General features: G+C 37.4%; 2 protein-coding genes across 3 annotated transcripts in view; both read right to left on the bottom strand.

Annotated features, from left to right (window-relative positions):
• Positions 1-23,146, bottom strand: part of TOMM70 (translocase of outer mitochondrial membrane 70) — a 45,114-nt gene that overhangs the window by 17,783 nt on the left and 4,185 nt on the right. The window contains exons 1-6 of one of the 2 annotated variants that reach the window (XM_019922734.3): positions 14,381-15,876; positions 13,098-13,271; positions 9,429-9,555; positions 7,695-7,804; positions 4,601-4,749; positions 2,113-2,320 (exon numbers count right to left, since the gene is read on the bottom strand). In XM_019922734.3, coding sequence (XP_019778293.1) covers positions 2,113-2,320; positions 4,601-4,749; positions 7,695-7,804; positions 9,429-9,555; positions 13,098-13,271; positions 14,381-14,413 — 801 coding nt within the window. In that variant the 5' untranslated portion in view covers positions 14,414-15,876. Of the gene's footprint in view, positions 1-2,112; positions 2,321-4,600; positions 4,750-7,694; positions 7,805-9,428; positions 9,556-13,097; positions 13,272-14,380; positions 15,877-23,146 lie in introns of those variants that run through there. The other variant, XM_019922733.3, reaches the window with a different exon arrangement.
• LOC109547865 (bromodomain-containing protein 7-like) lies at positions 9,564-12,870 on the bottom strand. Its single transcript, XM_019922736.3, has one exon. The coding sequence runs from the start codon at positions 12,772-12,774 to the stop codon at positions 11,935-11,937; it is 840 nt and encodes a 279-aa protein (XP_019778295.1). The 5' UTR covers positions 12,775-12,870; the 3' UTR covers positions 9,564-11,934.

Genomic DNA, 23,146 nt, shown 5'->3' with positions numbered 1-23,146 from the left:
TGGAGCTGATCTCCCTGTGCAGCTTCCCACTAGCCATCCATTTTACATTTGGTGGTGTATATATGTCAGTGCTACTCTCTCACTTCATCCCAGCTCATTCTTTTTTAATGGTTAAATAATATTCCATTGTATAGATATATCACATTTTATTTATCTGTTCCCCAGCTGATGGACATTTGAGTTGCTTCCACTTTTTTTTTTTTTTTTTTTTTGCGGTACGCGGGCCTCTCACTGTTGTGACCTCTCCTGTTGCAGAGCACAGACTCCGGACGCGCAGGCTCAGTGGCCATGGCTCACGGGCCCAGCCGCTCCGTGGTATGTGGGATATTCCCGGACCGGGGCACGAACCCATGTCCCCTGCATCGGCAGGCGGACTCTCAACCACTGCGCCACCAGGGAAGCCCAAGAAGGCTTCCACTTTTTGGCTCTTATGAATAATGCTGCTATGAACATTCATGTACAAGTTTCTGTGTTGACATATGAATTCAATTCTCGTGGGTATAGATACCTAGGAGAGGAACTACTGGGTCACATGGTAACTCTATGTTTAACATTTTGAGGAACTTCCCAACCCCAACTAATTTCCAAAGGGATTTTACCATTTTATATTCCTACCAGCAATGTATGAGTGTTCCAACTTCTCCATATCTATACTAATACTTTTAATTGTCCAAATTTCTGATTACAGCCATCCTAGTGGGTATAAAGTGATACCTCGTTGTGATTTTGATTTGCATTTCCCTAAGGGCTAATGATGCTAAGCAGCTTTTCTTGTCCTTATTGGCTATTTGTACATATTCTTTGGGAAAATGTCTATTCAGATCCTTTCCTGGTTTTAAATTAGGCTATCTTTTTATTGTTGAGTTGTAAGAAAACTTCTTTAATATATTCTGGATACAAGCCCCTTATCAGATATATGACTTGTGAATATTTTCTCCCATCCTGTGGAATGTGTTTTCCCTTTTTTTGGTCACTTGTGCTTTTGGTGTCATGCCTAAGGAACCACAGCTTAATCTAAAGTATTGAAGATTTCCTCGTATGTTTTCTTCTAAGAGTTTTATAGTTTTGGCTCTTAACATTCAGGTCTCTGATCCGTTCTGAGCTCATTTTTGTACATAGCATATGACAGGCATCATCACTTGCCATTAAAACAAAAAATCATGATCATGAAATAAGAAATAGGGTTCTTCTCTAAAATTTTTTTCAAGGCAAAAGTACATACAAATGTCTTCCTCAATGAAACAAATAAGAATTCCCTCACAACAATAACAAAAACACATAACAGAACATATTTGTAATCATCAGGAAAATCAGCAGGAAATAAAATTAATTATTACTAGGGTATCTTCAACTTGAAAATCTATTTTGAGAAGGACTTTTAACACATACTTTTCATTTGGAGGTGAATAAAGCCAGAGTTCACTTAATTCAATGAGGAAAAAGAGATGTTAACCATCTAATAAGGAGTACAGCACTTTGGCAGCTAACCGCTATTCTTGTTACACTGAGTAGAAGGCTCATATTCGACAGACCCCCCCCCCCCACCGAATCTTAATTATAAAAATAACTACATACACACAAGAACACTTAGAAAACGAAAAGCTGTTCCAACCACACAACTGCAAAAACTTTTGGTATATTTCAGTATATTTCTATATTATATTTTTAGATCTTGTTTTTTCCTCATGTAAATAAAATCTTTCAGAATATATTAAATGTGTTTATTTTTTATTAAATGCATTTTATAACCCTGTACTACATATTGCATGTTATTTACAATACTACCTATAGCACTGCTACATCACCTTTACCCCTACCCAAATATAGTCCAATACAGTAAGCAGAAGCTATACGGGGAAGCTGAAGCTACCACATATTATAGGGGAAAAAAAAAGGTCCTTTCCTAGTTAAAGATATCTAACACTGACATTTATGATTCAGTTTCACTGCACCAACTCAATCATCATTAGGCGTAGTCCCTTCCAAAACAAAAAATAATCTTTTGGAGAATGGCAACTGAAATGCCAAAACTTTGGCAAAACATACCTAAAAGTCTTATTTTTATTTATTATTAATTTTTTCACATGCACACATACAGAGTTTTAAATGTACCTTCACATTAGCTTCTTTCAAGCTGATGACCTTATCTAAATCTGGTTTGGCTGCGTTGGCATTACCAATAAGCAAGTAGAAAGTAGCTCGTAGTAATAATGCTTCTGCCATGTATTTGCCTTGGGCATCTATTTCTTTTGAGCATTCACTTATGATTTTATCATAGTTTTCTTCCTCCATATACTGTTTGGCCTTTAAGTATCCAGAGCTGAAAATAAAATAAGCACAGGAAATTACTATTTATTACTAATAAAATGAACATAAAAAATTACTAAAAAAGCATCAAATGCTAAAACTTGCCACGTTTAGTATACCTGAGTTAAACAACTGTCCTCCTCCCCTTAAACAAGTTAGCCAGTCAATGTGAGACTGGAGTGTGGGTGGTGGTATGCGGGGCAGTGTGTGTAACAGATTAGGATTTTTGATGCAGACTGGGATTTTCTTGCTGCCTTGAAGAAAGAGTTTTAAAAAAGGAAACAACAGAGAAAATGGCAGAAACCTAGGGTTATTGCCCAGGCTTCAACATTTAGACACATGAAAAGATGAGCTAATGACAGACTGATCTGCAACATAGAAAATGATCCTGTCTTATTCACCTTCTTATCTGTGGTGCATTGATGGCACGCAACAGTTATTTTATGACTAACAGAAAGAACAGAGAAATAGAAAGTTATCAAGTGAGTTTAGGGTCACAGAACCCAAGGGAAGAGGTGTGACCTGAGTTGTACTTTGTAAAGATCACTCTGGCTGTGTTGTGGGAAATGGACTGTAAGGGAGCAAGAACTGGAGGCAGGGAAATGTCTATTGATAAAAGGCTCTCATCCAGAAGTTGTGCTGTTTCACCTAAAAGAACAGACCTAGAATGAATAGGTGGAAATATCAAAGAAGCAGACTCTTCCATCAAATAGTACTTAAAGAAAACACCTTCCCCTACTTTTTAAAAAGCAGTGACCACAATATCATCACTCTTTTAAGATGATGACTTTTATTGAGAAGGCTTGTAGAAGGAATTTTTTGAACTGAAAAGGAATTTATACTATATGTCCTTTAAGGGGCACTGTAAATTACATTTTCTTATTTCATTTGCTACATATTCTGAATAGAGAAAACTGGCAAGTGACCTAAAAGTTATGTCAGTCAAAGTCTTACAAACTCTGTGCTAACCTTTCCTATAATTACATTCTAATATTCCCTGCACTCTAGTTTTATTCCTCAGGTCACCAGGGTAAGATAAAATAATTATTAAATCAGATTGGAAGTAATAACGGTTCCTATTTATTGAGAACCTAAGTGCTAGATACTCACAAACATGACCTCTAAACCTCACAATAAGCCTCAAAGGTAATTATTACTTCCCCATTCAAAAAATGATGAAGCTAAGGCTCAGAGTAAAATAGAATTCAAAAACTTAGGACCAATTCCAATTAGTGTTCTGGTGAGAGATAGCTATGTCCTGCCACCTCTCAAGACAGTTTTTAGAATAATGGTATTAACTTCACTGTAGTTTTTCTGGGATAAGGACTATTTCCTAATCAGAAGAGGCAATTATTGGCATCACCTTAAACATTTACTTCCCATCTACAATCTTCTCAAAGAGATTCCTCACGAACTAACTCAAACTTGAACATCTTGGCACAATTATACATAGTATCCTCCCTTAAAAGGTGGCCAATAATGGTAGAAAAATTGGGAGATACAACTTAAAAGCAATTTTTTTCCTTAAACCTTCCAATATGCTATAGATGCAAAATTATGCTTTGCTTTGGGAACAGTATTCCCTTTTCTTCCAAACTCATTAGAAAATGTCATGTTGGTAATAATGTTGTACCTTCTCTTAGAGAGGAGAGCTAGCCTCAACAGCAAGATAAAAGTATTGATAAATATAAATGGATAAGCAGGCTAGATAGCTTATATACTACATTATATCACTTGACCTCCAGTTGTAAACATAGTATCTTATACTTTGGTTTCAGCTCTCTACAGGAGCAAACACAAACCCAAAGAATGGCATTTTCCTAGGCATGCAGGAAAAACCTTGAAGAAAGTCACTCTTTTGGGCACTCCTAAAAATTAAATTATATATTATAAACTTTCTTGCACTAAAACATCTGGATATTGAGCTACACAATCATTTTTTAAGTTAGTGCCCCTGTTCAAATATAATCAACCACTTGATCTCCACTAGGATATCTCTTGAGAATATCATGTAGGACCTTAAAAGCAGGGCAGACTTCTGGCAGTAAAACCTTGAGTCACCAGAGAGGTAACTCTTAGGGTGTAATAGACATGTGTGAGAAGAGAAGTATTTTTATTATTATAATATTATTATATATTATAATTTTGTTATATTTATATCTATTTATAAACAGATTTTTTGGAGATAACTCAGAGTTCCACTTTGGCTCTATGGCAGCAAAAAACCCCACAACCACGCCCCCGCCAAAAAAAACACAGAACATTAAGCAGATACTATACTCAAGACACTTACTTTTCTTTTACTTCTAAAGCCTCCCCTTCCTTGTCTTTATCTTCATCAGACTTCTCTCCTTTAAGCATTGGCTGAGAAATTATATCATCCGTGAAAGAACTGAAGTAAGATTTGATAAACTGTGGAGATGGCATCAGAGGTTCACGATTCTGAAATTTAATCATATTTATACACATCAAAATAGAAAACACTAACCAAAGAAGCAGATGCTTTTGTAGAATACTGAGAACCACTGTCGTAAAAACTGGCGTCTCATTTTCAGATAACTGAAGAATATCAGGCTCCAAACCGTAGTGCAATAGACAGTGGAACTGGTAATGCTGCCAGTCCCAGCTGTTCAAAGTAGGTTTTAAATGAGAACCTTCCCCCTCTCCAAAGATGTAAAATGTCAAGAACTCTTAGAACCACTCACTAAAAGAAGGTGAAATCTGCAACAAAGGAGGTAAATAACTGCTGAGTTAAAATTATCTCCTTCTGAGTTAAAATTATCTTCCTGTCCTAGAAGATTAATATCTCAATTTACTACTCAGGACCATGTCTTACACAGGTGCTAAAATGTTAAGTCCATCTACCATGGGCTTTCATTTGTCCCCTACTTATTCTGCATCTGAAGATCTCCACTGGAGTAAGTGCCACTGAAAGCCAGAATGAAATCTCATTTCCTCTTTTAATTATTACTTTTTCCCATGGCAACCTGATTCATAATCATAGAAGTATTTTGTTTCTCCTTATTATACTTAAGATGATAAAGTTTTAAAGGAAGAAGGAAAAGGGACTAATGTCACCAAAGGGCTCTCATAACATATTTTGGATCCTTTGCAAAATTCAACCCGAAGACTTTAGAGTTGAAATACGGTATTCTAAATTGTACGTATAACAAATACCATTTCTAATATTTTGGTAGATTTAATGTCTTTGTATTTGAAGGAGGGGAAAAAAATGAATCTGGCTTTGTAAGTATATGATCTAATCTAGGATAGATGAGAGTGGGGTAAATAAGAAAACTGAATAGAAAAATCTAAGGAATTCACACTCTTTTTTTGGTGCTCTCTCTGGGGAGAGACTCAGTGTGTCTTTTTTTTTAAATGGTACAGTTACTTTTTAAATTTTATTTATTTATTTATTTATTTATTTATTTACTTTTGACTGTGTTGGGTCTTCGTTTCTGTGCGAGGGCTTTCGGGCTTTCTCTAGTTGTGGCAAGCGGGGGCCACTCTTCATCGCGGTGCGCGGGCCTCTCACTATCGCGGCCTTTCTTGTTGCGGAGCACAGGCTCCAGACACGTAGGCTCAGTAGTTGTGGCTCACGGGCCTAGCTGCTCCGCGGCATGTGGGATCTTCCCAGACCAGGGCTTGAACCCGTGTCCCCTGCATTAGCAGACAGATTCTCAACCACTGCGCCACCAGGGAAGCCCCAGTGTGTCTTAATTACCATTTTAAATCAAATGGTCACCACCAAGTGATAAATACACCTAACTTAAGTATTTCACTGAAGACCCTGTGTTGGAATATATAAGTGGCAATCATCTACCGCTTCAGGGAAAAAGCTTAAATAGAAATTTAAATAGCCCTTACTGAAGTTGAATAAATCATTAATGTCTTGTAGTTTCCTATTTCAGCTTAGAAATGAAGCTACCACTTCCGTGTCTTTCAGAGTTACAAATTTAAAATGAGAACAATATTTTATAAGTAATGGCCTTAAGTATCAAAGGAACAAGATATAAATTCTAGCTCTGCCACTTATTAGCTATGTGACCTTACACGTCATTCTCAGTTTTCTCATCTCTAAAATAGCAATAAAAATACTATCCTTATTTATCTTATAGGGTTATTGTAAAAATAAAAATAATAAAATGAAAAGTATTTTGCAAAGTGGAATTTACAAAGTGGAATACAAACAGGTTAGAAAATATATGTGGAAACTAATCTGGAACCTATATAAATGTAGGTTATCGTATTTTCTTACTACTCTGCAGTCCAACCAGTATAACTACTCAACAATAGCATTATACTCAAGGAAACGAGGTTCCTTCAAAGTTCAATTTGTGAGACTCTAACATGGTATTTTGCAAAATATTTTGAGGAGCACCAGTTCTAGTTCCTCAAAACAGCATGTTCTACCAGATGCTGAAGGGAAGGAAATAAGTTCCAGAGTTTAAAGAGACTGAGAACCAGTATAGCTGTATTTGGAGATTCACAACACATACTAGCACAAGAAAGTCCTGCAGTGAAGAAACCTGTTTTAACTGTTTTACTCAGCTAATATTCAGAGATGTAAAGTTAAAAATACAGATTATTAAATCAACTTAAGAGAAAAGCAAGTTATTATTAAAGAAAAAAGAAACAACTGCCTCGATATTATGAAATTTAGCAGAAAACCTCTACCGATGTTTAGTAATACCTGTGGTACTCCCACAGCCCTCTACTTATATCCCTCCATGACACTTTACCAATATCATGCCTTTTATACTTATTAATGGTCCCTCTCATTAAGGACTTTGTAAGGGCAAGGACCATGTCTTTGTACCTACCCTCCTAAAATGCCCATTATGGACCTCTGTTCAATAAATATTTCTTGAATTAAACCATGTACTAACTGTGTAAAACCAATGCCAATTTATACAGCATATCTTTAAAAACTTTAAAGAGTACAAGTTGGCAATTTTTTTCTGTAAAAGGCCAGATAGTAAATATTTTAGGCTTTATGTGCTATACAGTCTCTGTCACAACCACTCAACTCTGCTGTTGTAGCTTAAAAGCATCTAAAACAATGTGTGAGTGGCTGAGTTCCAATAAAACACTATTGGCACATTATTTATAAAAACAGGTGGCAGGCTGGATTTGGCCTGTAGGCCATTGTTTGGCAACTTCTAATATACATGAATTCTTTCAATATCCTCCAGGTGCAATACTGGACATAGTTTACATTCTTATTTTAAAAAAGTAAACCACAAAAGCCCAAGATTACAGGAAAAAGAAATATAATCTGGATCTAATTTCAGTTGTAACCATCATGCCCAAGTTTAAGCAGTATAAATTAGAAATGACCCTTCACAATGTATACTCCCTCTATTAACCAATTCAGATTAACTTACCTTATATTTTTCTTTGGCTTTCTCTTTTCCAAGAAGTTTAAGAACTTTATCAGCTAACAGCATGCTTTGCTGATTTTGGAACCCTTCTAATATACACACAGCAGTGACATCTAGAAATGATGCAGAAAACAAGAGTAAGTATGAAATTATCACAAACATGATTAGCAGCATCAAATGGATTCAATGTTACCACAGAAAGCCAAACTACATGCATAGCTTTATGTGGCTATCATTTCCAATAAACTGATTCTTAACACTTTAGTTTTACATACTTTACGACCAAACTCAAAGCTCAGAAAGTCACTCTACTTCTCTAGAATTCACTTTCCTCACCTGTGAAATGAAAGGGACTATACTACACCATTTGTGATGTTTCTCATCACTCCAACATTGTACATAGCAAATAAAACAAGTAATCCAGGAATATTCTTTTCTGGCCGGTTAAGTATATGCCAAATCAACATAATGTGGCTCTCTTATGTCTGGTCTTTTTATAGGCCTCAGGGTTACTCCTCGTCTCCAAAGCCATCTTGCCACAGAGCTCTCAATTAAATCTGCTTCAAAATACCATTTTAACCTGGCTATGCTAGAGCTCAACACACAGTTGGTCTGAAATTTAGAAGATCAATGTTTCCTTAACCTCTCAACTTTTCATTCAAAGTAGTGAACAATGGCTGTCTCTCTCTTTTTGAACTCAATTTCTCACAATTCCAAATCCTTGCTCCTCCAAACAAGTCAATCTGCTGTATGTTCCCCTGATAATGTGGCTAGTGCCAATGTCAATTCCCCATCCCATTTCTCCATCTAAAATCCATTTAAACTCCTCTCTACAATTATCGCTTAATAACTTCAAAGTTTGGTTCAAAACTCAGAAGTCTCTTTTCCAAAGCAACACTCCTTCTACCCACCATCAAAGTACATGATACCACAAAACCTCAAGTTTTTCTAAAATGTTCTCTAAACCACTCTCAATTGGTAATCCTGATTTTAAAAAATAAATAAATAAAACAGCTTTTCCCTTTTAAATAATGTTATCTAAAAAAAAATTATAGCTAAATTTCTGATTATTGATGCTTTTAAAGCAAATCTATGTAGTGGAAAGTACTTTTCGACTGCAGAAATTGCATTTTTGGTTTAGCTCTACATCACCCAGAAGACTGTACTTTATAGGCCAGTGACGGATACCCTAATTTGAAGTTTTGGCAACAGATATGGCCAATTAGAGGCCAAAGAATATTTATAATATTTACTGAGAATGGCAAATTCACTTGCTGCTTTGTATCAATTACATAATTTCTAACTGAGTATAAGATAATGTCTGAAAATTGCAAGGGCAAAAAACAAATGTTTTCTTTAATGATTCATCTCAAAATTATTTCATATTTATATAGGATATTAACTGAAAAATACGTAGAATCTTAGAAACACTATCGCTCACTAAAACCTCTCTTCTGATTTCTTATTCATGAAATTACACTGATGCTCATTAATTGCCAAGTTTAAAATGTGTGGTATATAAACTCTAAATCATTTAATTTACCATAGTGGGGAACCAAGACAGTACTCAAGTATCTGCAATCTCAATTTAAACTAGAAATCAAAGTCTCAATTGGGGAAGAGTAAAACTTTTAAACACAATTGATTTCTCTACTCATAGGCAGAGTTTCATATAAATTTACCAATGACTATGAAGCCTTTAGTAATTTTCATACATAAACACAAAAATACCCTCACCTTCTAAACATTCCTTCTTATTGTCTAGCTTCTCGTGGGCTTTTGCACGTCTAAAGAGAGCTTTCACATATTTGGGATTAAGTTCAACAGCCTTTGTACAATCTTGTGCCACCTCTTTCCATTTTTGCTGTAATGAAAGTATTAAAAAAAAGTCACACTAAAGGAAGCACTGTTTGACAGAAATCAGTTTTCTAAACCCAGTAGGCCAAGTATTAAGAATCCCACAACAGAAAAAATATTCCCAATTCATACAAAGAGTTAATATCCACAATACATTATAACAGCTCATATAAATAATTGTAATAAAGATTAGCAACCTAATTTTTAAAAATAGGTAAAAGACATATTTAAGCCATCTTTCTACCACCAAATCTACAACCTACCTGCATCTATGTGATATCATCTCCTCCTTCCCTCCTGTTAAAACTGAGGAAACACCCCTCTTCACCAAAGGCCAACCTTCCACTTGTGGTATGGATCCACATTCTCTCCACTTCAAGGACTTCACTGTTAGCTATCCTGCCTCTGCACCAATCTGCTTCTCTACTGAATCATTCCTATTAGCATAAAAACACTTGCTTTAGTATTTTCCACCTTTTAAAAACACTCCTTTGATTCTGTAATTCCCTGCAGTTATTACCCCATTTCTTAGCTCCTGTTTATTGCCAAACCTCCAAGGAGTCGCCACTCTACTTGATTTCCATTTACCTCACTGGCTGCTCCTCCCCAATTTCTGTAGCTGACTTCTCCCCTTCTATCTGATTTTTACATGCTGGAATGCTCAAGGACTCATCCTTTCTCTCTCTTAGGTGATCACATCTATTGTCCTCATAGTATATAACATCTAAAATTAGATGACTCCAAACTTTATCTCTTTAACCCAAACCACACTCCTAAAATAGAGACATTTCTCAATTCAACTGTCAGCTGACTCACTCCTTCCTCAATCCACCATTATTAAAACTCCTGCTTCTCACGCTTCACATCCAATACAACAGCAAATTCTGTTGGTCTTCAGCTTTCCTTCATGTCCCACTTAGGCAACTACAGCAACATCCTTCCTTAGTCTCCCTGCCTCCACTCTTGCCTCCCTCCAATATATTCTTGACAGAACAGTGAGAACAATTTTAGACGATGTTCCTGCCCTATTTAAAACCCTTAAATATTTCCCGTTACACTCAGAATCAAATCCAACCTTCTTACCATTGCAAGGCTTTGCCTGATCTGGCCTCTGCTACCTTTCCAGTTTCATCTCTCTATACCCCAGGATCCTTTATACATACTTCTTTAATCATGGCAAACTCCTGCCTACCTCAGAGCAATTACATACACTGTTCCTCCATTTGTAACACTCTATTCTGCACTGTTTTACGCACCAACCCCACTCATTCGTCTATTATAGAATCAAAGCATTTATCAAAATGTCATTTAAGTTGTTTTGCGATCCTTGAGTTCTATGCATAATTGTTTGCTTTTATAGACCCAGCTCCTACTACACCTTTCATATACGAAACAGTCAATAAAATTTCGTTGAACAAAAAATGCAGAGAATATAAATACCGAATAAACATAGAAAAAGATTGTCCACTTCACCAACATCTCAAAAATTGCAAACTAAAACAATGAGAGAGAATTTTTCTCCTACCAGAGTGGCAAATATTATTAAGACTGATAATACACAGTCAGTGAGATACTGGAAAACAAACATGTTCATATATTACTATAATAGGTATTGATACTATCTTATTTCCATTTCTAGAATTTTATTCCCCCAAAAGTATGCAAAAAAATACTTACAAAAATATTTACTGCAACACTGAATGCAATAGGGAAAATAGGAAGTGATTCAAATGTTCGTCAACAGGGAGATGTTACAACCATGTAACAGCTACTACATATAGCCTTTAAAAAGAATGAAATAGATCTGTGTGTGCTATGAGAAGCTGTACAAGATACAGTGGCAACTGAAAAAATATGCTGCAAACAATGTAACAGGAATTCATCTTTTGGTCTTTTTCCCCCCACATATGCTACTATTACATATATGCGGACAAAAGTTGAAGAAATAAACTCAAACTGTTGAGGAGGATGGGGTCACCAGAAACTTTAACTTTCTGTATTATCTAATTTCATAAAATCTGATATATACAACTTTGGATTGTGTGTGTGATGAGCAAAACTAAAATTTGTTCTTTTATTTATTTATTTTTTTATGAGTCCCTAAAGGTAATTTACTGGTTTTAAAACTACTTTCATACAGAATAGACATTCAGAACTATTTTCTGAACTGTGTTTGGACAATTCCATATAATGCTTTGCATGAGAAGAGGGGTATCAAATCATCAAAATGGACTTTCAGGACAAAACCCAACCAACCATGGACCCAAGGCAGGCCCCCAATCAGTATTTTCTCCCGATACTGGTGTGAAAAAGACAGCTTAACCTTAATATCCCAAAGATTCTTTACTTTTTATTTTCCTTATTGGGACTCTTGAAGCCTTGTGCCTCAGTGTCTCCAGAGTCTTCCCTCTCTCTTGGCCAGCAGCCGCTGTCCTCCCCACTCTGCAAGGTGTCTATCTTTCTGCTTTCGACTTTTTTGCAAGTCTGCCATGAAGTCTATGCCCTGCTTCAGGCTCTGAATTCTCTCCTGGCTAAGAATTTTCATCCCTGAGTGCAATAGCTTCTTTGCAGCTTTATAATAAATGGTCTCTGGTTTGTTGTAAATCATAGCATTAGTACACATTAGTTTGAAGTTATCCTTTAGTTCTTCTATGGACTGGTAATCATTGTTCTTGATCTTTTCTTTCATGGTACTAAAATCCATTGGGTGTTTAATGATCATGGAGTAGCTGGAAGCAATAAAATCAGTCACAGGAAATGAAAAGAAAGCACTTGGGTCTTTCCTCTGCAGTCGTCTCATCAGTTGATTCAAAGCTTCTTGAAGGGGTGTCTGTTCTACTTCTTGTTTGGCTAAAGAGCTTGCAAGAGGCTTCTCAGGAGGCAAGTCTGATCCTACAGGGGTCAGACGCTGGAGGTCTTTTTCTGCCTCATTGTCCATGCCGTCCCGATCTCGCTTCTTTTTATCTTCCTTTATTCGTCGCCATTTTCTCCCCTTTTCCTCCCCTGGAACCTGCTTCTCTCTTTTCTTTCTCTTTTTCCGCTTTCGGTCCTTGTGTTTGTAACGATCGTTTTTGTCTTCTAAGAGGCTGGAGTCATGCCCGGAGCTGCCCGTGGAGAGCTCGGTGACTTTGTTCCCTCCCACTTTGAGGACCAGCTTCAAGGGCTTCTCTACATACTCCTCGTAGAGCTGTTTGTCCGACTTGTGCTTCTTGTGCTTCTTGCCCATGTCCGACCGGGCCCCGGTGCCCGCCCCCCGCGCCAGGCCCAGGCCGTGCGACGCCGCTTCCGGTCCGGGCCAGGCGAGCGGAGGGCGGGAGCAGGGCCCACGAGACCCCGCGCCTCGAGGCAGTGGTACGGCGCGCAGCCTCTCACGAAGAGCTAAAATTTGTTCTTAAAAATCTATGTAATTAAAGGATATAAAAACCAAACAAAAATCCTGTAATTTCAAAACAACTTCTAAAAGTTTATTAGATTTGAGTGGCATTAACTGAAACATTATGCAAATAAAGAGAAACAAAACGAACAGAAAAACCAACCTAGGATACATACCAACTGCTCAAAGGCAGCAGCTCTGTTTTGATAAAACGTAGAAAGGTCAACATTCTTCTCTGTAGGGCACAAACTGATGGCCTCAGTATAGCACTGAATAGCCTGTTCATATTTTCCTGCTTTAAAATATTTGTTGCCTTTGTTCTTGGCTGCTTGGGCTCTATCAAGAGAGTTCTGAAATATGAGGAAACAATCATGAAAAAGTTATCAATACTCAGTAATAGATTTGGATCACAGTGATTAAACGACAACACTGAAGAAAACATGGGAGGGCAGAATGGCTGTTCACAATGCAAGTCACTCATATAAATATCGTCATGGGATAGAGTCTTAGTAACAGGATTGCTTAGCCAAAAGGTTTATATATTTTTAACTTGAAAAACACTCAGACTTCTCCCAAGAAAAGGCTGTAGTGCTTGAAAGTACCACTTTTCTGCCATTCCTGCCAGCAAGAGATATGATAGCTGTGTTTAATTTTTGCCAGTCTAATGAGTATAAAACAGTGGTTCTCAATCAGGGATGATTTTCCCTCTAGGGTACCTTTCACAATGTCTGGAGACATTCTGATTATCACAGCTAGGGGTCAGGAGGAGGCACGACTGGTATCTAGTAGGTAGAAACCAGGAATGCTGCTAACATTCTACAATGCACAGGACAACACCTGCACACCACCACCTTGATCCAAAATGTCAACAGTGCCTAGGCTGAAAAACCCCAGTGTAACATAATTCTAGTTCACATATTATTGTAATTCACATTTTCCTCACTATCAGTGAATTTGAAAATCTGTTCATGTTTGTTTATTGGCCACTGGACTTTTTCATTCTGAAAACCACTTATTCACACGTATTGCTGTTTTTCTATTAGGCTGTTTGTCAACAGTGTAGAAGAGATACTAGAAACACTTTGCCATCTTCATTACAATTGTTATCCCAAATCTATTGTTTGCTAATCAAATACATTTGGGGGACTCCTATCTTTGTCTCAGAATCTGCTTCCTAGAGGAGCCATCTCACATACTTCATGATTTGGTAGTTAATACCCACTGAGGACAGTTGCAAAAGCTTCAGTCAATGTTTGGGAAACATCTTTGTAGACAAATCCAGTTATCTAGGTTCCAGCTACTAGGTCCAAGAGCTTCATGGCACATCTTCACCCCAAACTTTATTGTTTTTCAACATCAATTTTAACAAATATGTGATTACGAAAGAACCCGTGTTATCTCCAACAGGTAAGCATTGACAAAGCAAAAGCAGAAGTAGCTACCTCCACAACTAACTTACATGGAAGGCTATGTTGCTTGGGGCCCAGGGCATCTCAGTCACAAAGAGACGATGGGATAGCAACCTTCTGTATCTGCTTTTTTCTCCCTTCCTCTTGCTTCATTCTTCTTTGCTACCTTTCCCCCCCATTTACCTTTTGTTTCCCTTCTCCTTTAGTCTGAATGTAGCTATAATTTTTTGTTTTTCTTGTTTTTTATTTTTTTTATAGTGTGCAAAGAAGGATGTGTAGGAAACTTTAAGTTCAGAATATAAAACAGCTAGTTTAAGCTAGCTAGTGTCAAGAAGAAACATGCTCATTTTAAAATAAGATGTGGGAGGATGAAAGGAGCCAACTACAACACAGAGTAACAGATAAATATGAAATCTTCCACTTGTAAATAGCCTAATCACCTTCCAAAAACTTTGACAGTAAAAATCCTCAGCACAAAACATTCATACTAGAAGGCAACTAGGACTCTCTTATGTAGTTGTGGATTCTAGTTGCTGGAAAACTGCACTTGAAGCAACCTCATCAGTCCTCCCACTCCACTAAGAGAAAGAGAAGTCAGACTGGAGTAGGGCTGTATCATTCAGAAGGAGTGAGGATCCCCTCCACCCAAGAGACAAGTGACAAGCATACTTTGCCTATCTTCCAAGAGACCATACTGTCAAGAATTGCTAACATAAAGGAAAATTAATATCATAAAAGAGAGGTACCTGATTAAAATAAAAAACTAGTATTTGAGAAAGCGGGATAAACAAAGCAAACAGAAAATTTAACATGAGAGGAATGAGAGGTTATCACAGACATTTTTAAAAAGGCTGCTTCTAAAGAGCACCAATTAGACATCTTGAAAATTAAAAAGGTTTATTACAATAAACTCAATGGAGGGATTGTATATTAGAATGGGCATAACAGAGGAGCAAATTAACAAGAAGAAGGCAGAGCCAAGGAAATCTGCCAGAATGCAACAAGAACAGAGGACAGGGAGGTGAGAAATTTGGAGGAAAAGTTAGATGATATGGAGTATAAATACTGAAGTTCCAATATCTATCTGAATTTTAGAAGGAAAGGCATAAAAAGGAGTGTTTTAAGAAAATATTAGAAAAATTTCTGGAGTTGAAAAACAAAGACACACATTTTTAGACATATCATGGTGAAATTTCACAGTAAAAATCCTTAAAGTTTTTAGGTGGAAAAAACCCAGATTACCTACAAAGAAAAAAAGAACCAAACTGGGGTCATACTGTCACCAACGTTAGGTATTTAAAAACAATGAAGCAACAACTTTAAAGTCCTGAAGAAATATTATCTTCAACTTAAAATCTTATACCTAGCTAAATTAGCATTTAAGGTTGAACACAAGAACAGAAACAGAGGTGTACAACTTCCTTACCACTAAAAATAAACCCCAAAGCAGTGGAGATGATTAATAAAACAAAAAGCAGGAAGGAGAGGGTAAAGGAAGAAACAAAAAAGCGGAGTACATATGGCAGGAATCATTAAACATGTCAATAATAACAATAAATGTGAATAGGTTAAATCTCCCTATTATAAATAAACCATCTATCTACCTACCTACCTATTTATTTATTATTTTTGGCTGCATTGGGTCTTTGTTGCTGCACGCAGGCTTTTCTCTGGTTGCGGCGAGCAGGGGCTACTCTTCGCTGCCGTGCGTGGGCCTCTCACTGCAGTGGCTTCTCTTGTTGCAGAGCATGGGCTCTAGGCACGCGGGCTCAGGAGTTGTGGCTCGCGGGCTTAGTTGCTCCGCGGCATATGGGATCTTCCCGGACCAGGGCTTGAACCCATGTCCCCTACATTGGCAGGCGGATTCTCAACCACTGAGCCACCAGGGAAGCCCAAATTATTTAAAATAAAAAATAACCACATGCTACCTATAAGGCATGACCTAAAACAAAATGACAGGTCAAAAAAGAATGTAAAAGTTACAGAATGTAAAAAAGAATGTAAAAACGTTACAGAATGCAAATACTTGCAAAGAAGAAGGAAGTATCAGACAAAAAGGCAGTATGAGACAAAATACCATTCACATGCCTCAGATGGAGCACTTCTGTGGGCAATTTTATTGATAAAAGATACACTCTGCCAAGAAAACATCATTACCACAAACCTTTGTATGCCTAATAAAACTTCAAAATAGTGAAACAATTACTTTTGATGTTAAATACAAAAACAAGAAAAACATTATTTCAATTTCTTGTAAAAAGTTTACAATGTTTCTAAGTCATTGAGAACATAGCTAATACACAATCTAATAAGCTAGGGACTGCTGATAGAGAAAATAATGTATCAAATGCCTGTGAGAAGTATGTTCGGCTACAAACATATTGAAAATCTATTTAGTATTTTTACTAAAGATTTTCAGATTAAATAAAAAGAACGTTCTTTGGACAGAGTAATGACCTTGTTTCATTAACACAAACAGGCAATGAACTCTTTCCTGTCTACTGGAAGTTTAAGGCTACAGGATGTCACACAGACTACAAGGAGAAGCAGTCATGGTAAAGGCAGACAAGTTAAAAGAACAGAGAGAAAACTGGATAGGTATACAAGGCTTCCTCTCCTTAGAAAGATGGATACTTTCAATTTTTATTCAGCAAGGTCTAAATCAACCTAAAACCAACCAAGAGAATCTTTCAATTACCCATTTCCCTCCATTCAGTCAAGTTTTACAATAGATTCCCTTTAAAAAGTATTATAAATTCCTAGGGGCTTCCCTGGTGGCACAGTGGTTAAGAATCCACCTGCCAATGTAGGAGACACGGGTTCGAGCCCTGGTCCGGGAAGATCTCACACGCCGTGGAGCACCTAAGCCCATGCGCCACAACTACTGAGCCTGTGCTCTAGAGCCCGCGAGCCACAACTATTGAGCCCGCGTGCCACAACTACTGAGCCCACACACCTAGAGCCCATGCTCTGTAACAAGAGAAGCCACTGCAATGAGAAGCCCATGCACCGCAGCAAAGAATAGACCCCGCTTGCTGCAACTAGAGAAAGCCCGTGTGCAGCAACGAAGACCCAACGCAGCCAAAAATAAATAAATAAAATAAATAAAATTTAAAAAATTATTATAAATTCATTATCACCTAAGGCCTAAATCAGAACCTGCTTAATTTCCTTTCCTTACTGTACTGGAAAAAAAAAAAAAAGATGCTATGACATTGAGTGAAAAAGGATCAAATTACATAGGCAAATCACCAAATGGCAAATTTTCTCCCACTGTCACTGCAGAGCGCTACCAAACCATGTTTGGGGAGAACAATATCTCAGTTAACCTCCCTATCACCTTCTGCTCATTGCACCCCGCCCCCACCACCACATTACTTTCTGTCCAACTGCTTCCCTTCATTAACAAAAATGCAGAGAAAGAATGGCATTACAACAGGGACAGTACAGAAAAGCTGATTATTTTGGCCCACCGGTAAAATTTAGGACAAAAAGCTACTTAGCACAATGCCAGCTTATCAATCAACACCAGCATTCTGCTGTGTCAGGAATTAGACATTATTTTCACAAGCTTTGAGGCCAATACCAGGTAGAAATCAAAATAAATGCACTGGAGGAAAAAGTTTAAATTAGAAAATATATAACTACCAATTCTTTATAATATAAGGGATTTTTTTTTTTTTTTGCGGTACGCAGGCCTCTCACTGTTGCGGCCTCTCCCGTTGCGGAGCACAGGCTCCAGACACCCAGGCTCAGCGGCCATGGCTCACGGGCCTAGCCGCTCCGTGGCATGTGGGATCTTCCCGGACTGGGGCATGAACCCGTGTCCCCTGCATCGGCAGGCGGACTCTCAACTACTGCGCCACCAGGGAAGCCCAATATAAGGGGTTTTATTTCCAACTCTCAGGAATCCTTTGCACTGCTTTTCAGTCACTTTCTCCCCCACTCAGTCTACCTTCTCAAGTTATAATAAGAACTTTTGGAATTAAAGGTTGAAGTTGGAAAATAAGCCCAAAGACAATTTTGAAAGCATATTTCATAAATGAGAAATGAAGACATACAGCTCTAGAATGTAATGGGAACACCCTGAAATGCTATTATCTTTTCATGTGGTCTATTTTCATATCTAAAAGCTACTAAGGAGATTTAAAAGACTATCAAGACATTATGTTACTGGAAATCACTCTTGGTTTTGGTACCTTTTTAAGGTTCCGAACATTCCACAATATTTTACATTAAAATTCTGTGAAAATGCATCTTTCTCTTACTTTTCTTACAACAAATTAGTTTGATTGATCTGAAAGATCTTCTTAAGTAAGCTGGACCATATCATTTCCTGCTTAAAACTTTCCAGTAACTTCCCACTGCTATTGCCTATACATAAGCCTCCAAACTCCCATTACTCCACTCCTGCCACTCCAGCTTCCCACAGGTAACTTTGGTGGATTCAGAAAGTACTAATCTCTTCCTCAAAGAAAACAGTTTGAAAAGATTAGGTACTGAAAAGATCAGGTACTATGTACTCAATTTCCACAGGCATAAATTGAAACTTTGTGAATACTGGTAAGAATACAGACAAATTTTAAAAAAGAAAAGACATTCACTTCTGCCTAGTATGTCACACAATCAAAGTATTATTTAAAACAATCTATTAGATAACTTAGCTTTTTTTCCATCCAGGATTTGAATAAGTTTCATCTCTTCATAATGAATAACTGTCCAGCAGAGTCAACTCCATGACTCCATGTGATTCTGCTAAGTGAATTCAAAAAATATGTGGAGCTGAAACTTGTATAGAATCCTGACATTAATGCATGAAGCAAAAATCAATTGTCAAAATTACTCTTGAAAATTCTTCAGAAGAGTAACACACTGTAAATGCAAGTTAGGTGCTATTATTATCCGCATTTTACACATAAAGCAACTGAAGCCCAGAGAGATCAAGAAGCTTGCCCAAGGCAAGATTCAAACAAGCAATCTGACTCCACATTGCCTAAACTTTACTTCTATACTGCATGGATTGTCATCCACACTTTATGAAAAATGAATATCATCAGAATCACATCCAGACTCACACTCTGGAACTGAAACAAAGGAAACAGTTCAGGTATTATATCTTGCTCACTATTGACCCCAGAGCAAAAGGACAAAGAGAATCATCAGCATAATTAGGTCTTTTTCTTTTTGCCAAGCAAGTGTAACTGATTTCATTTTAGTTAAAAGCACATTTGATGTGACTCCACTGTACAACGATCATCAGGATAGTCTTTATCCTGAAGGAACTCTAGAGACAGTGCAGGATACAAACAAGTGAACTGGCAGCCTCTCAAAAGAACTACTGCTGATCAAACACTGAAACTCCAATTCACATTAAGAAAATGTACATTAGGTGACTAGAAACTTGTGTAGCTAATAACTAGAAAATTTTTAGTTCAAAGAGTAGCATATATACACATACTTACATACAAACTATGTGGGTAAAACATAAGGATTAGGAACAAATAAGTAATAAATCTAAAAGGAAACAATGAGAAACATAGTAAATACTATGTCTTCTTTCTCTACTACAAACACTGCTGAAACTTGTCAAAGAGACAAAACATAGGAACCTGCCCTCCACCTCCTGCAGAAGCAAATCTACTATGGAAAACAAGTTACATTTAAACACCAAAGCAACAAAGTATTGATACAATCCCCATAAATTTATTAGAATACAAAGTAAGAAAACAATCAGGGTTTGAATCATCAGTCAAGGCTACTTCAGTGAAGGTTACTTAGAACAATCTGCTCTGGAACGAAAATGACTAACAAACGACAGTCAGGAAAATACTCCACGGAGGAAAAACAACGCCAAAAGGGTTATTCAACACACAGACACAGAAGAAATTCAGGAGACCAGAAAGGGAGCTCTAAAACAAGTCCTGCGATGGTAATATGACTATGTTACAGACGGCTTTCAATGACATGAATTTGGTAATAAGGAATCAATGTAAATTCTTAGCGAGTATTTATAAAATATTACTCTGATGATCACACACATATAGTCACTAAAAGGAAATGAGCTAGAATCAGGTACATTAATCCATGTGTAAGGAAATAAAATAGGTACAGTAATCTCCCCTTTATCTATAGGGGATACATTCGAAGACCTCCAGTGAATGCCTGAAATTGTGAATAGTACTGAAACCTATATATACATTTTTTCCTATATATAAGTACCAAGGATAAAGTTTAATTTATACATTAGGCACTATAAGAGATTCATAACAATAACTAATAATAAAATCGAACAATTATAACAATATACTATAATAAAATTATGTGAATGTGGTCTCTTTCTCAAATTATTGTACAAATTTAATGCCTTTTCCATCTTAACTAAACACACACTGTGGCTGTAACTTTTGCAGTTTGAGTGTGACAGCAAAACTAGCACAGATTTCTTTCCTTCTTCACAGTTCAGAAATAGATTTATTCTCACCATAGATCTTAGCAACCTCACCATATGATTATTTTTCCTTTCCCTTTAAGTCAAGCACATTCACCTTTTCACTGAAAAGAAGCAGTTTAACGGCTTCTCTCTAGCGTATCTGAATTGCCAGCATCACTACTCTTGTGCTTTGGGTATTAAGTAAAATAAGGGTTACTAGTACAAGAGTCAATCTGATAGCTACAAAGTGACTAATGGGCAGGATATGCTGGACAAAGGGATGATTCACATCCAGGGTAGGATGCAGTGGGACTGTGTATTGCTACTCAGAGTGGTGCACAATTTAAAATTTATGAGTTGTTTATTTCTGGAATTTTCCATTTAATATTTTCAGACCACCGTTTACTGTGGATAACCGAAACTACAGAAAGCTGAGACCGGGTAAGAGGGAACTACTATATTACTTATCACCATAATTACACATTTACATCCGGTTAAAATATACATGAGGTGGTTCCATGTTTCTCTTAAATGGTTTTATTCCCTTAAACTTACCAAATTCCAAAGGAATATTTTAAAATTTGGATCCCAACTTTACAGAAGTAGCAATCAACTCTGGAACACTTACCTCATGAGAAACAATCTTTCAGTATTTAATTGACCAATTGTTACTTTTATAAGAATCAAATCTAGGATAAAAGATACCTAAGATATTAAAAGTCCTTTCCCATATTATGTCCTGAAATTTAAAAATCTACAACCACCCCACCTACTAAATTGTAACACAGAGAACTCTTTACCTAAGAAGAATCTACTTGTAACAATGCTGCTTCCAGGGCTTCCCAGGTGGCGCAGTGGTTTAGAATTCACCTGCCAATGCAGGGGACACTGGTTCAAGCCCTGGTCCGGGAAGATCTCACATGCCGCAGAGCAACTAAGCCCTTGAACCACAACTGTTGAGCCTGTGCTCTAGAGTCCGAGAGCCACAACTACTGAGCCCGCACACCGCAACTACTGAAGCTTGCATGCCTAGAGCCCGTGCTCTGCAACAAGAGAAGCCACCGCAATGAGAAGCCCGTGCACCACAACGAAGACCCAACGCAGCCAAAAATAAATAAAATAAATTTATATTAAAAAAAAGAATGCTGCTTCTGAAGGATTATGGTTGTAGTTCATACAAAAATCACATGATTTATAAAAAGAATGCCTAAATGAGGTTTACAACTATTAAACCAATTTCTAGGATAAACTGGTAGAATACAAGTGAAAAGCTGGAAATTTTGAAAAAGTATTCCGTTTGTGGGAATTTTTTAAAAATGTCAAATGATGAAGCTTCATCAGTTAATTCACTCAACACCTGCTATGTGCCAGTTTCTGAAAAACGGTGAGAAAGATAGAGTCAGTCCCAGCCTTCACAGAGTCAAGAGTTTAGTAGGAAAGACATGAATAAATGACTCTAGTACCATGTGGTAAGTGCTGTGGAAGAGAAAAATTCAGTGTTATGTAATCACATAACGGTATGCTTAGGTAGAAGTGTTTCAGAAAAGGTGAAATTACCTACATGTTGTGACTTGAAGGATGAGAAGGTAGGGGTATTGGGCATTGTTACAGAACATCCAAAGGCAAGAAACAAGTGGCAAGAGATGAAGACAAGAGGTAAGCAGGATCAAGATGACAGAGGGTCTTAAATCATGATGAATTTGAACTTTACCTCGGTGAGCAGTGAACAGACCACTTAACAGTTCTAAGCATGGGACTGTTAGGATTTACTCTAGCACTGACAAAATGGATTGGAGGAAGACACTAATGAGAGTATCAGTTATTCACTCAAGAAATAGCAGTGGGAATGGAGGAGTAGTCAGATATTTAAGAAGTAGAATTTTCTGGGCTTCCCTGGTGGTGCAGTGGTTGGGAGTCCGCCTGCCGATGCAGGGGACACGGGTTCATGCCCCGGTCCGGGAGGATCCCACATGCCATGGAGCAGCTGGGCCCGTGAGCCATGGCCGCTGAGCCTGCACGTCTGGAGCCCGTGCTCCGCAACAGGAGAGGCCACAACAGTGACAGGCCCACGTACTGCAAAAAAAAAAAAAAAAAGAAGTAGAATTTTCTCGACATGTTTCTAGATTGGATGTGGAGAACATGGAAAGAATAGAAAGTTAGGGATGATATCCAAGTTTCTGGCTTGGGAAACTAGTTAGATGACACACATTAAATGATAAGGAATAGTCTCAGGAGAAACAGGAGTCTGGTGTGAAACACTTGTAAGGTAATGAGGTGAAGATTTCCTTTAAATCTGGGCCTTTTGAGAGGTCTGGGCTATAAACAAGAAATTAGGGGGCCATCAGTATATAAGTGTTAAGTGAAGCTTCTGGAGGGCAAGCAAGCA

This window comes from Tursiops truncatus, chromosome 4 (genome assembly GCF_011762595.2).
Source record: "Tursiops truncatus isolate mTurTru1 chromosome 4, mTurTru1.mat.Y, whole genome shotgun sequence".
Lineage (NCBI taxonomy): Eukaryota > Metazoa > Chordata > Mammalia > Artiodactyla > Delphinidae > Tursiops > Tursiops truncatus.
This window is presented reverse-complemented; position numbering and strand designations above follow the sequence as displayed.